Raw genomic sequence first — 15,786 nt, forward strand, 5'->3', positions numbered from 1 at the left:
AGGTGAAAAAACAAACAAACAATCTTATCGATGCGCCAACCGCAGTTGTGACGTCATGAGTGGTCGAAATAACATGTTTTATGCGACGTCCTTGACGCGAGGTTTGAATGACTTGCAAAAAACGTCAGCAAAAAAAAACGACCCTCCTTGTAGAAAAGTGCCCAGTTGAGGGTGAAGGAATTAATGTTTTTGGCCAATTTTTTTCTATTTGTCATCTAAAGGATTGAGCTTCAAAACGATTTCCAATCTCGTGAATATCCGTCGCCACTGTTGAAAGTTTAAGGCAGACATACAAACATACATTTAAACAGACAGGTGAGATTAATCTATATATCTATAAAAGTGAAAATATCTGTCTGCCTGTGTGTGTGTCTACAGTTCTCTACACAATAACTGTTAATTTTCAGTCTACAGACTCGAAATTTGATATACAGAGTATGGAGATTTGGGAAAATCTTTGTAATCCATTTTCGGTCAGAAATTTGGCTTGTTAAGGGGTCAAAGTTCAACGATTTAACCTTTGAGAACACAAGATCAGTATCGTTTTGAAGCTCGACCCTTCAGACGACAAATACCGAAAAATTGGCTAAAAACATTAATTTATTCACCCTCAACTGGACACTTTACTACAGGGAGGGGTCGCTTTTTTTACCAATATTTTCGAAAGTCATCCCCTCTTTTTGATTGTCTAGCTTTAATTAAAACCTACGTCACTTCCGATTTGGTGGTGGTCATAAGAGCAAAGACGTCACGTTCCCCCCCCCCCATTCTTTTCCTCCTTCGCTGTACGAGTTCAAGTCTGCCTTTCTATTACCACTTTTTTTTTTTTTTGCTCAACACACACACCTCCAAACGCCCGGGCAATGCCGGGCACCCATGCTAGTATTATAGATGTTTAGTTTTATCCCACTGCAAGAACTTAGACATCAGGGTCGGAAAGACACCAGGGTCGGAAAGTGGGATTAAGAAATCAGCGCCCTAGAGGAGAGGCACTCTGACCTGCAAAGAGTGCCTGGGCAATCCCATCGACGTTCTCCAGTTAGGGCGCGAAGGCAATTGGCCTGAAACTAACCCATTCTTAAGAGAAAGCAAGGCCTGGAAGAGTGGACCGCCTAGAACTGCACAGAACTAAACTCTCACCTCAAAATCAACAGGGATTGGATTATTACAGGAATGGTCTACAATCTCTTGATTTTGAGGGCTGAGGACAAAATTCCTATATATAAGCTGTAACTAAAGTCGGAAATATAGGTTTCCTGGGGCTTCATCCATGGGTTCTCGTATGAGGAGACAATATAATTTGGGATCCATACATCCTATCACAATCCAAGTAATATATTATCGTTTGGCAATTGTGCGTGTGGTTGTTTTTGGCGGCACACTATTCTTGTTGCTCCCAGCTACTCATTATTTCAGCCACACTGCACCGAATGGATGGCCAACTTCCATCTGGAATATTTATAAACTACAAAATGGGTGGGAGTTTACAATTCTGTTTTAAACTTAAAAAAATGTCAGAGAAACGTACGGAATGTTTCAGACTTCTTTTGGACCATTTGACACGAATCAAGCATCAGTTTTTGAGTGCCATAAGAGATTCAAGGAAGGCAGGCAGTCTGTAAGGGATGAGAGGTGTGGGAGGAGTAAGGAAATCAGAACATCAGAATTGATTGGCCAAATAAAGAATTTCATGGATAAGGACCGTTGTGTATTTACAGAGACAATAAGTGCATTCTTTGAAGTCCGTGTCGGAATTGTACACACAATTATTTGTGAGGAACTGAAGATGCGGAAGATTTGCGCAAGTTTGTCCCAAGGATGCTCAGAGAAGATCAAAATGAAAGACGTAATGCCATCCTTGTCACAGACTATTTGACCAAGATAGGCATCAAGACAGTTTCTCACCCTCCCTATAGTTCAGACTTTGCTTCCTGTGACTTTTGGTTATTCTCTAAGCTTAAGGACAACCTTAGAAGCTGTTGTTATGAGGCAATTAAGGAGATGAAAGAGGCTGTGACGAGGGTCATTGACATGCTCACACAAGAGGACTTTCATGGAATCTTCCAGAAGTTGCTGAAACAATATAACAAGTGCAATTCAGCCGGAGGAGATTACTTCGAAAGGGACTCGAGTTTCGTGTGTGTATTATCAAGAAAAGTGCAAAGGTACCTCGTATCAGCTGCTGATGGTTTCCGTTCATTCGGGACGCAGTGTTCTATGGGAGAAGCCTGCTCAACGCATCCTGAGTGAATGTTGCCAAAGAGAGGATCCTTCTGGACAAAAAAAATTTTTTTATTTTCATCTCAATCCAAAGTGACCCATTTTGAGAAGCTGAATTTTTTCTCACTGACCTTGTGTCTGATTGCCCTCGTGGGGAGGAAAATAAATAGGGAGGGACAGACAGGAATAGCTGGTCATAAAAGAAGTGCATCCGCAATTTTAAAAAAAAAAAAAAAAAAAAAAAAAAAAAATCAAATTTTTTAGATCTTCTAAGTCAAAGAATTTTGTTGAACTAAAAATAAATGCATTCCTTCGTAGCAAAAGTCTGAGGATTTTTTTTTTTTTTTTCCTAAATCTAAAATCAAATAATGGATTTTAGATCCATTTCTCTCAGGAGAAACATCCGAGTTTTATTATGCTGGAAGAAGAATCCAGAGGAACTAATATACCTTCCTCTACTCATCAAACCACCCACCCACTTAAAGGAAAGAAAAAAAGTATGTGGTAGAAGAAGGCGGATAATCCAAATAATTCCAGAGAATGTTGGCTGCCGAAAAAAGTTCAAAGATAGGGGGTTTAATGTAGAAAATGGTCAATATGGATTCGGATTTTCATGTTTTAAGGTTTTGGTATTTCTATTAAGATCCATCTTGTGTCAAGCAAAATGGCTAAAGTGTATTAATGAAGGCAGGATATTCATGAGATTTAACTAGTCTGTAGAATTATAGAATTAGTGGGAGTAGATGAAAAATAGCTAAGCATAGAAGGAAAGGAAAAAGAGAAAGGAAAGGGAAGGGAGAAAGGAAAGGGAAGGGAGAAAGGAAAGGGAAGGGAGAAAGGAAAGGGAAGGGAGAAAGGAAAGGAAAAAAGAGAAAGAAAAAAGAGAAAGAAAAAAAGAGAAAGAAAAAAAAGAGAAAGAAAAAAAGAGAAAGGAAAGAGAAAGGAAAGAGAAAGGAAAAAGAGAAAGGAAAAAGAGAAAGGAAAAAGAGAAAGGAAAAAGAGAAAAGAAAAAGAGAAAGGAAAGGAAAAAGAGAAAGGAAAGGAAAAAGAGAAAGGAAAGGAAAAAGAGAAAGGAAAGGAAAAAGAGAAAAGAAAAGAAAAAGGAAAAGAAAAAGAAAAAGGGAAAAGAAAAAGCAAAACAAATAGAAAAAACGGGGAAGAAAAAAACAGGGAAAAAGAAAAAACAGAAAAAAAACAGGGAAAAAGAAAAAACAGGGAAAAAACAGGGAAAAAGTAAAAACAGGGAAAAAATTGCTAGATGATAAAAAATACCAACGTTAATCCTGTAAATCATGCTCCCAATGAACTCTTCAGCTCTAAATCTTTTTTTCAGTCTTCCTCCACCATCACAACGCTGCTCTCCAAAAGGCAACTCACCATACATGATTATGGTATTGACTTTGATACTACAAATTCCTGCTTGCATGTTTTATTAATTTAATAAACCTCCACGATTCTAGACACTCATCTAAGGAAGAGTGGTTTACGATCCAAAATAGATACAAAAAATTCATATGGTTTCAGTATTTTGACCAGTTGGTTTCTGTTGTATTACTAAATTAGTTCAAAAAATTATTATAAATTTGTGTGTATTGCATTTGTTATAATATGAGAATAAAAAGAGATTGTAACTGTTGGTTGAAAACAAACAGAAACGAGCTGAACACAACGGGTAGTAAGGAAAGCCTCTCACTATTAATTACTTACTAAGTATTGTAAACTTATTGCTTATTCACCTAAACTCTTTTTCCTGCTCTTAATCTATAATATAAATCACACCTGTCTGTTTAAATGTATGCCTAAAACTTTTGATAGAGGCAATGGATTTTCATGAAATAGGTATCATTTTGAAGCTCGACCTTTCGGACAACAAATATCTAAAAATTGGCCAAAAAACATTAATTCTTTCATCCTCAACTGAGCACTTTTTTACAGGGAGGGTCGATTCTTTCGCTGACATTTTTTGCAAGTCATTCAACCCTTGCATTCACGACATTGCTTCAAAGGCGTTATTTCGATCGCACGTGACGTCACAACCACAGCAGGCACATCAGTAAGACAGTTTTTTTTTTTTTTTTTCCTTTGCTTACCACTATTTTTTTTTTTTTTTGCGCTCGCAATTTTCCTTTTTTTTTTTTTTGCTCAACCAACTTCCTTCACATCCCTCTTTTCCACCTTCACATCACGGGTTCGAGCCTGCCTACCTACTACAACTTTTTTTTTTTTTTGCTCGACACACACCTCCAAACACCTGGGCAACGCCAGGCACCAAGGCTAGTTACTGATATTTCTTCACTCTTTTTGAAAATCATAACTTATCATTCCTTGCTATGGAAACCAGTCATAAAAAGCGTCGCTCACCTCCTTACATATTTTTATGGTTTTAAAACCAGTAAATTCATCATAACTTGTTTTACTGAACAAAAATTGAAAAAAAAATTTTTTTTTTTTCACAATATAGCTGAGGAGGTGATCTATAAACTGTAATAATTGTTTGAAATTTGGTCTAAAATGAGTGAGCGGTGAAGCTTTAAAGCAGTTCCGAATGACTAAAAATGCAACTTAACAATGCATTCAACCACTGTAGTGTTTGAATGATATATATATATATATATATATATATATATATATATATATATACACACACACACCTATGAATTTTTTTTTTTTTGTGTATTGATATTTATATTAAAAACCCTATTTTCTATCTATTTAAAAAGAAAATAAAACTTTGTTATAAACGGGTCGTGGAACTGCATTCATCTGCAAAAGATCTAGTTAATTTGCATCTTCTTTTAAACATTCATTTTAATTAATTCCCTATTAGTTTTTTCGTTTTTCTTATGAGATGCTCATCTTTAGTTAACTATTATGCATAATTATATTCATGCAGATACATGGTTTAGACTTGCATAATATTTGCACAAAAAGGTTATAGTAAGCACAAACCTCTTTATATATTTATGTATGCGCATGTATATTTGTTTAAAAAATTTTGCCTACTAAACTCTTGTCAGTTTTTGATCTACAGACATGAATCTTTATATATAGAGTATTCGAACCATGCAAAACTTTATTTGGGTTTTAGCCGGGGAAAATCAGTGCAAAAGTGTGAAATCGAAGAAAATGAAATTTGCCAGATTAACGTCGAACAACAGCATTACGAATATGCATGCATAACATAATAGCTATTGGTTCAGGTTTTAATTTTTAGCCTTGCAGCAAACGTGTCTTCATAGTTCAGGCATTAACGCCAAAAGAAAAAGTAAATTGTAAGCTAAATGTTTTGGTTTCGATTCTTGAGGCTCACGAGTCTTTTTTTTTTTTTTTTTTTTTTAAATCATTACTATATATTGGGTCCAATATAATAAATACAAAATCTGCATTAATCAAAATATCATATTTAAGTGAATTTTACAACCGGGCAATGCCAGGCAGCCTGTTTATCCTGTTTATATATATATATATATATATATATATATATATATATATATGTGTGTGTATATTACATACACACACATATATCTCATGAAAAGGTAACGAAAAATAGCATTTGCAAATATATTTCTTCCATCAATAAAAACTATAAAGTACGATTTATTATCCCTATATATATATATATATATATATATATATATATATATAAAATGAACTCATTTTTCCCCCTATGATTATGAGCTTAATAGGATTAAAAATCAAGACATTACATGCAAATGTATTATGCACAAACTGCAGCACAATATCTGAGGTGTGTTATGGGCAGATTACCTCTCCACTTCCTCGATAATCGTAGATTCCTATATTTTTTCTGCTGAGAGTTCACTGCCACAATTGGTTAAAATCAATGGAAGTAGTAAAATCTTTTCTCTCTAATTAATTCCTCCTTCCCCCGCCACCACTTACACCGTTTCCGGGATCATTCACAAGGGACAGTTACGAAGGAACGCCGATTTAGTTTTTCTTTACTTAGTAGTTGCCTAAAAAAACTGGAATGGAATTTTAATGTTCCTTTTCATTCTATGCTTTCTACTGGGTGAAACGCACCATGGACTTAACCGAATCGAAGGGTTATTTATGCCATTTTTTTTTTTGTCGCTTTTCGCTGTGTTTTTTTCCAAACACGTTCCGCATTTTTTCCCCTTATTTTTGCTTTTTGTTTTTCCAATTTCTTCTTTAAATAAGTTTTACGTTTGTTCACTGTTTTTTTTTTTGTTTTGGTTTTTCCGATTTTTTAAGTTTAACATCGTTTTTTTTTTTTTTTTTTCATATTTAAGCAGGCTTATTACTTCACTTATTCTTTACTTTGCCCCCTCCCTTACATACACACCTCCAAACACCTGGGCAATGCTGGGTACCCCCCGCTAGTCTAATATATAAACGGCTATGTCTATCTGCCCGTTTCCATATTTTCAAATTATCTCCTTCAAAACTAAAAGTCGCAGAGCAGTGCTAAGGGCCTAAAATGATTGGATTTTTACAGGTCATTCTTTTATGGGTTTTTACCCTCTTAAAATAGTTTTTAAGGGATCAAAAATGGGTCAAAAGTGAAAAAATTATTAAACATTTTGTACTTTCCTGACTGCTGGAAAACTGCTTCTGTGGTACCAGTTTACAAGAATTCTGGCGAAAGAACTGACCCATTAAATTATCGCCCCATTAGCCTCCTCCTGCTTTTCGCCAAAATATTTGAGTCCATAATTAATCAAGCTCTAGTCCATCACCTTAGAGCTGCTAAACTTCTGACTGACCAACAATATGGATTTAAGCAAGCCCGTTCCACAGCAGATATCCTAACTAATCTCTGAACATATATCCCATTCACTAGACAAAGTAGGGGAGGATAGAGCGGCAGGTCTAGATATATCTAAGGCTTTTGACAGGGTATGACATGGTCTTCTCAGGAAAATCAGATCATATGGAATCACTAGAAGAATACTTAACATAATTAAATACTTCTTAAGAGAAGAACCCAGGTTGTCCTCGAAAGTTGTACATCAAAACAATATCATATAAATGTGGAAGTACCTCAGGGGTCGATCCTTGGACCTTTATTATTCTTAATATTCATAAATGACCTCCCTGATAAAATTGTCTCTGAGATGGGTATATTTGCTGATGACATCACACTATAATTCTATAACAGGCATGATAGGAAAACAAATGAACACGTCTGAGGAAATGGCAGAAATACTAAAGGAAGACCTCCAGTCTGCAGCAGAATGGGAACATAAATGGACGGTCGCATTCAATACTGCCAAGACTAAGCTTGTTTTCTTCAATAATTACCACCAATAGAAAACTTTACAGAAAACACGACCAGCATAGCCATCTCATATTGCGACCTGCACCTACCAATCCTTGAGGCATTACTAATTCAAGCCAAAATAAAAAAAATATCAACAACCAAACCGGTTTTGAAGGTGGAGACAGCATACTCAAATGTTTATAGGTGATCCATCTGATCAGTCAATTCACCAATGAACATTCACTATACCACACTACCTAAAGACAACTCATGTGGGTTAAAGAAAACGTTAATAAGTTTGGTGAATTTCTCTACTTTCAGGAGGAAAATGTGAGAACGTTAGCTCGCCATATTGAAAAAAATGGACAAAAAACAAGCCAAGCATGCAGGGTCCCTCCTCCACAAGTGAAAAATTTACTTCCACCATGACTAATGTTTGTGCCAAAAAATTTTTTAAATTCAAGGAGTGGTTATTGAGAAAAGTGAAAACAAACAAACGGGCAAATTGAAGTGAGTTACTAGGCTCAATCCCTCCTTTGTTGGGGGACCAAAAAAGAATATGCAGAGCTCAGCACTGATATTCACCTAGACCGGTATAAATATATATGTAGATAGATAGATAGAAAATGTGTTCTTACCTTGCCAGTATCAGTAGAACAATCCACACAGCTAACCTTTATGTTGCCATGGGTAACTCCTGGAATCACTTGGACCCGCTGGAAGTCACTGGCAAGAATTGCAATATCACAGCCAGCAGCATAGGCCTATAAACGGAAGAAAAACAAAAGATTAGAATTATAAAAAAGAAGAAAAAAAAATTATTTTTAATAAGAAAAGAGAACAGACAATGATTAAAAAAAAAATTGTTCATAATGATTTGCGTTCCATTTTTCAATTGTTAAAAAAGACTGTTCAGAAAGGTGGCTTTTCATATGCAGTAGTTTATGAACTATGCTGGAAAGCAATGTTTTGTAGGCATTTTCCTGCAATTTATGTAAACAGCCCAACAAAAAAAAAAAAAAAAGAAAATTAAAATTTCATAATCTCAAAATCAAAAGGAGGCAAGATTATCAAACAGAAAAAAGGGGAAGTAACTCCGTTCTCAGAAATTCGGAACTTAATTACCTCCTCTGCCAACTTTTTTTTTTTTTTTTTTTTTTTATTCAGTCAAATCTAGGGAAAAAATACAATTTCACAAATCTCTTTTTTCATTAATAATTATTTTTCTATCTTATCGTTCTTTGTAGTTTTTTGTATATTTGCACGATGACACTTACGTAGGTGCATTTGTTTTACTTTAAATTCAATATTTTTATTTTTGCTCTGACAATGTAGGAGCACTAAAAAAGTCATCGCATGGCAATTTTAAGTTTTTTTTTTTTTAGACCTAGGGTTAGTGTTTTTTTATGGTTAGGGTTAAAAAGATCACGTTTGTCATGTGAAGTAAGCAAAAGGAGAACTAACTCAGTTCTCAGAAATTCAGAACTTTAATTACCTCCCCTGCCAACTTTTTTTTTTTTAAATCCAAATCTAGCAAAATCGCCCAATTTCACAAATTTCCTTTTTTTTTTTCTTTTTTTTTTATTAATCTTTCAATTTTCAAATTTCGCTCTTATGAGGTAGAAGCACCAAAAAAGTTATTGCACGATAATTTTCATGACAAAATATATTTTTATTAGCTAATACAGCTTTTAGACCTGACTGTCAAGGCTAGGGTAGTTTTTTTTCTTCTTTTTTATGGTGAGGATATAAAAGATCACATTCTGCAAATAATCTTTCGGCATACAAGTTTTTTTTTTTCTGACAAAATTCAATAATTCCCTCCAGAGACTGAAGCGTCTATCCTATCTTGAAGTTCATGCTTTAATTTTCTTAGCTTGTTGAATGTTACACTATATCAGACCGTTGTCTATTGCAATCTGATTGGCTAAGCATTTCACATACACTGCTGAAATATTCAACACTTGTAAAACTGAACTAGTACCAAAAGGCTGTTACATCCTTATTTAATCACGATAATTAGTATAATTCATTTCATTTAATGCATATCTATCAAGTAGTTTTGGAGTCTAATGTATCTATGCCACCTGTAAACATGGTAGCATACTGTAATGTATGCTTGACTTGTGAAGAGGTAGCAAAAAAAAAAAACTAAAAAAAAACAAAACAAAACAGAAAAACTGATTAGGCAAGATAACATATCTTCATCCTTAAATTAAAATAGGAATAATGCCCCTTACATTTTGAGCCTTCTTAGGTCACTGTTTAAAATTACGCCCATGTAATAATCTTTCTTGCTAGAATAATTATTTTTGAAAAGAAACTTAAGTCAATTACACTTTTAAGTGTAAAGAATATATTGTAATGAGAAAAAAGAAATGGCTAATCAAAATCAAATATCAATTTAATAGAAGTATTGCTATTTGGGTCCAATAAAAAAATCTGACAAAATAACTTTATACATTCGATAACAGAAACTTCTGCAACGTAATGAACCTGCTCTTCAATAGAAAGAATGACAACATAATATATATATGTATGTATGGGGGTCAACCTATCTTTGGACTACTGCGCTATCTGTGAAAACAATTTCCATAATTTCAGTTGCATTGAAAATTTTTCAATTGGATTAATTATATTCAACTGGATTTAAATTTGGATTTGATTCTTTCTAAAGAATTATTTTCGCCTTTCGGATTACCTTTGAAAGAATCTTCACGCAAGCTGCAATTTTATACTCAGTTTGTTTTTATTATTTTTTACATCTCCTACATTTTTTCACCCATTGTTTTTAAAGGACATGTACATCTTTGCAATTTATTACTGTCATAAATTGCGGTTTCATTTTATGCCATAACCATCAAATTCTAGCATTGCTACAAATAATATAATTTGCTGATTTCTTTGATGAGAAGAATAGCAAGAATAGCATCCTATAAAACGCAGCGGAATAAGGATTTTGTAAATTGTTTTTTGGAGTATTCAATCGAACAATAAATTTTGATTGTAAATTTCAACTTAGAGTTTTAATTTCTCTTACATATATATATACATGCATACATATAGTTTTTAATTTCTTTATATATATAGTTTTTAATTTCTTTATATATATATATATATATATATAGTTTTTAATTTCTTTATATATATATATATATATATATATATATATATAGTTTTTAATTTCTCATATATATATATGCATATAGTTTTTAATTTCTCATATATATATGCATATAGTTTTTAATTTCTCATATGTATATATGCATATAGTTTTTAATTTCTCATATATATATGCATATAGTTTTTAATTTCTCATATATATATGCATATAGTTTTTAATTTCTCATATATATATGCATATAGTTTTTAATTTCTCATATATATATGCATATAGTTTTTAATTTCTCATACATATATGCATATAGTTTTTAATTTCTCATATATATACATATAGTTTTTAATTTCTCATATATATATGCATATAGTTTTTAATTTCTCATATGTATATGCATATAGTTTTTAATTTCTCATATATATGCATATAGTTTTTAATTTCTCATACATATATGCATATAGTTTTTAATTTCTCATATATATATGCATATAGTTTTTAATTTCTCATATATATATATATATACATATAGTTTTTAATTTCTCATATATATATATGCATATAGTTTTTAATTTCTCATATATATGCATATAGTTTTTAATTTCTCATATATATATACATGTATATATATAGTTTTTAATTTCTCATATATATACATGTATATATATAGTTTTTAATTTCTCATATATATATACATGTATATATATATAGTTTTTAATTTCTCATATGCATATATAGTTTTTAATTTCTCATATATATGCATATATAGTTTTTAATTTCTCATATATATGTGTATATATAGTTTTTAATTTCTCATATATATGTGTATATATAGCTTTTAATTTCTCATATATGTGTATATATAGTTTTTAATTTCTCATATATGTGTATATATAGTTTTTAATTTCTCATATATGTGTATATATAGTTTTCAATTTCTCATATATGTGTATATATAGTTTTCAATTTCTCATATATGTGTATATATAGTTTTCAATTTCTCATATATGTGTATATATAGTTTTTAATTTCTCATATATGTGTATATATAGTTTTTAATTTCTCATATATATATCTGCATATATATATGTGTGTGTGTGAGAAATTAAAAACACTATGTGTGTGTGTGTGTGTGTGTGTGTGTGAATTATTACCTTACACTGTTGATTGCGTAAGCATGAAACACTAGATAAATAGATAATTGTGGTTTAGTGTGTGTGTGTGTGTGTGTGTGTGTGTGTATATATATATGTAAATATAAAAAACGGAGGAGTTAGATCCATCAAGTTTGTTTTCGTCCTGACCAAACCACTTTTTTTGTTTATGAATACAATATAGTTCAATGTTGAAAGATTTGTAAAGTTGGGTGAATCGGTAGTGGGGGCGGGGAAGGGGGTAAGGATTATGACGATGTTCACTTCTTTTCTAACGATTGGAATCTTGGAGGGCACCCAAAAGCAAAACTCTATAAACAGATCGATGCATTGCATCTCTCCAGCAAAAATCATACAGACTGCCCCGACTGACTTACTGTGATGAACTGTCTCCCATTTTTAATAGTGTCTCTCTCTCTCTCTCTCTCTCTCACTCACTCAAAGCGTTTTATACTCTCTTTCTCCTCATGGTTTGGTCCTGTATTTTCCCTTTTCTATTTCGCACTAATTCAAGACACTCCGTCCTCCCCTTTGCCCCCTTGATTCAATGCTTTTAATTCATTCCCCTCCATGATTCAACGAACTATATTTTCTTCCCCCCATTTGATTCGATGCACTCTATTCCACCTTCCCGACCCCGATATGACCCACTGCATTCTCCCTTCTTGCAACCCCTTCCACCCCCCTCTTCACACTGCTTTATTCTACACTCCATTAACCCCCCCTCCAGTCAGATTCAACAAACTCCATTCTCCTCCCCCACGATTTGAAGCACTCCATTTTTCCACTCTCGCCTGATTCAACACGCTCCAGTCTACCCCGCCCCCCAACGCAATCTCCTGATCCACAGTATAATATTCTATCTCTCTCTGATCCATAAATGTTTTTTTCTCTCTTCTTCATTTACAGGCACTGATTTAAAGTGTTGTAATCTCTCTCTTTCTCTCTCTCTCATGTCAACTATTTCCATTCAGTATATCTGCCCACTCTCAATTCCCATCAATACAAATGCCTCCGTGTCCCAATCAACAGTTTTCATTAAATCTCTTATTAGCAACCCATCTCTACTCAGGACTATTACACACAGATACTGCCACACCTTTCTCTTTTTTTTTTTTTTTTATCTTTACTTTTCCAAATAAGCCATCTTGTGAGTCAGACATAGTTTAATCAAATTCGTTTTTTAACATTACGTCCGCGAAAATCTCCATTTTGAAGTTTTGAATTCTAAACACACACACACACACACACACACACACAAAGCCACTATTGTCTTTGTAGGCCAGCAGAGTTTGAATCTCCCTCCTAGCGCTAATCATCACTTCCTACGCTGATAATTGCGTAAACATGAAACATTAATGTCTAGATATAAAAATAAGATTTATTTAAAAGAAACCTTATAGTTATAAAGCCCCTTAAAAAAAAAAAAAAAAAAAAGGAAAATTGAGCCCATTTTAGAGAATTGAGAAAAAAAGCGATCAACTTTAGCACAAATGCTATATTCCAACTTAGGGTCATTGAATACTTTCTGATTGTTAACTATGTATGCACACTCAGTTGGCATTTACAGGCACTTAATTTTCTTCAATTCTTGTCAATTACCAGTGGCCTTGAGGTAGAATTCTAACCTACAGGATCCACAGGTGACTTCATGGCTGGATTCGAATTTCTTGATCAGCAGTAATTGTCATTTTTACACTGATGAGGGTGCAAGTTTGAAACTTGCATGTTCATAGGTATAAAAACAAAAATTAATATTTATTTAAAGCAATATTTTAGTTTCTAATTATATAAACCAGTTTCATTTTTTTTTAATTTTGAGAAATGTTATAGTAAAAGAGCATCTTTATAGCAAGAGATCATGGCCGGATTTTTAAGCCTTTTATTTATTTTTTTATAATTTTTAATTTTTTTTTAAATATTTATTTTTTTATTTTGTGTTTGTTTTCTTTATTTATTTTTTTAAATATTTATTTTTATTTATTTTTAATTTTTTAAATTTATTTATTATTTATTTATTTTTTGCAGTTACAAATAATGGAGATAGGAAGCCAGGACCTTTTTTTTTTTTTTTTTTTTTTTTTTTTTTTTAAATTTTAAAATTAAAGCTCGATGGCTGCCTCTGGTTATCTTCCATCATAGTTGAAACGCCACTTCCAGAGACAGAAAGGTTTGCACCATTGTTTGCCATTTCTCACTTGGTGTATAAACAAGTTGAGGGGACCTTTTTATCTTGGATGCCATCCTGTCAGTATTTATACTCTTGTTTTTTGGTCTCTTTGGCTTACTGGATTCCAGGACAAGAATTCATCTAGTCTGGTGAAGTATCCATTTTTGTGTTGTTACTTGAGGTAACATCACATGGAGAAGGTGCACCATTCCTCGTAAAAAATAGTGTAGAATAGTCATACATATGAGACCTTATTTGGGCTTCGAATACTTCATGTCATTTTGAATATTTACTCATGGTTTACCTGTAGGAGAACATACTCTCATATCAGATTGTCCTGACAATCCCCTGTACAGAGAAACCTTAGACACTCAAATATAGTGTCTAGTAGGCATTTAAGATGCTTCCTGGGCATTCAAATGAATTCTGAAATGTTGTGTAGAGCTACTTTTAGATTTGCAACTTAGACCACAAATATAACAATTTTAGCATCGGAGATCATACTGTTGTAACCACCTCGTAAAACTGTCGATCCTGTTTTTGGTTGTGGGATTTAAGATGATTTACAAAACCAATTTTTGGCAGAAGAAACCTATCACATACAGTGCAATTCAATTCCTGTTGCATATTCTGACAGTATGCTTTCATCCTAGTTTCTTTAAGACAGCAGAGGCTACACAACGCTCTTCAAAATCCATATATTTTTCTACAATGTTTTTGGTGTATCGTCCGATTGTACTTCCCAGTTATCTACATCCATCTCAATTAGTTTCAAGTTGTTTTTCAGGACATCATTAAACCTTCTTGGTTTATGGCCTTTTCCCTTTATCTACCTCACTGTAAAACAGCTGCTTTAGTGGCGCAGATAATAGAAAAATCGTGCAAATGATGATACAAGCATCAAATTTGGATCAATTGTTCGCAAAGGGAAATCAAATCTTACTGATTAGCTATTTCAAAATCCAAAATGGCGGACATTTTTCAAAATGGCCACCTGAAATTGGATGTTTTCCTTAGAAACGTTTGTAGTTGTCAGATTTACATGATGTAAGTGTGGATTCCTATGTTTTCCCATCAGCTGATGCATATTTTCCTGTTTATAACATGGTTAAATGTCTCTAATACCTATTTTCCGTGATGATCACTAGTAATTTTCACCAAGTTATATATATATATATATATATATATATATATATATATATATATATACACGTTTTTTTTTTTTTTTATTACCATATCTTTCTGCTAAGTTACATTATTGTTTCAGCTACTCGGCCGTTTTTTTTTTTTTGGCCGTCTGTAGCTTCCTCAGACTTTTACAGAACGTAAAATCTGTAAAAGTCTGAGGAAGCTACAGACGGCCAAAAAAACGGCCGGGTAGCTGAAACAATAATGTAACTTAACAGAAAGATACGGTAATAAAAAATAAAACGCATATTTGCTCTACAACAGTATTGAGCACTTTCTTCAGTTTTTATTAATTACCATTTCTACTATATATATATATACCATGCTACTGGTCCTCCATCTGCTAAAGTTCATAATAAGCTGAGGATCTCCGAAACAGCTACATGGTAAGCAACTAATGATCTCCGTTTTCTATGTACAAAATTTTAGTTAAGGTTTTCTCATTTCATCCTTATATAGTTAAATTCTCTTTTATAATTTAAAACTTTTGAGAAATCGGTCTATTTCTTTTCAACAATTTTAGTTAAGGTTTTAATAGATCTTGTAATCTTAAACTTAGTAATTGTTTATCTTTTATTTTTTTATATATTAGTATAAATAGTAACCGTATTATTGTACATTTTCTTATTGGGGAAGTGTACTTAATAACTGGGTAAAAGTCTTAAATAATTTGTAATCGTATTCTTAGTATCAC

At 32.8% G+C, this 15,786-nt stretch overlaps 1 protein-coding gene across 3 annotated transcripts in view; it reads right to left on the reverse strand.

The window, feature by feature from the left end:
• Window positions 1-15,786, reverse strand: part of LOC145259797 (dmX-like protein 2) — a 441,223-nt gene that overhangs the window by 299,846 nt on the left and 125,591 nt on the right. For all 3 annotated transcript variants that reach the window (XM_080117569.1, XM_080117571.1, XM_080117568.1), the window contains exon 2: window positions 8,104-8,229. In XM_080117569.1, the coding sequence (XP_079973695.1) occupies window positions 8,104-8,229 (126 nt within the window). The remainder of the gene's footprint in view (window positions 1-8,103; window positions 8,230-15,786) is intronic.

This window comes from Euprymna scolopes, chromosome 35 (genome assembly GCF_053919585.1).
Source record: "Euprymna scolopes isolate OS-2025 chromosome 35, ASM5391958v1, whole genome shotgun sequence".
NCBI classification, from domain to species: Eukaryota; Metazoa; Mollusca; class Cephalopoda; order Sepiida; family Sepiolidae; genus Euprymna; species Euprymna scolopes.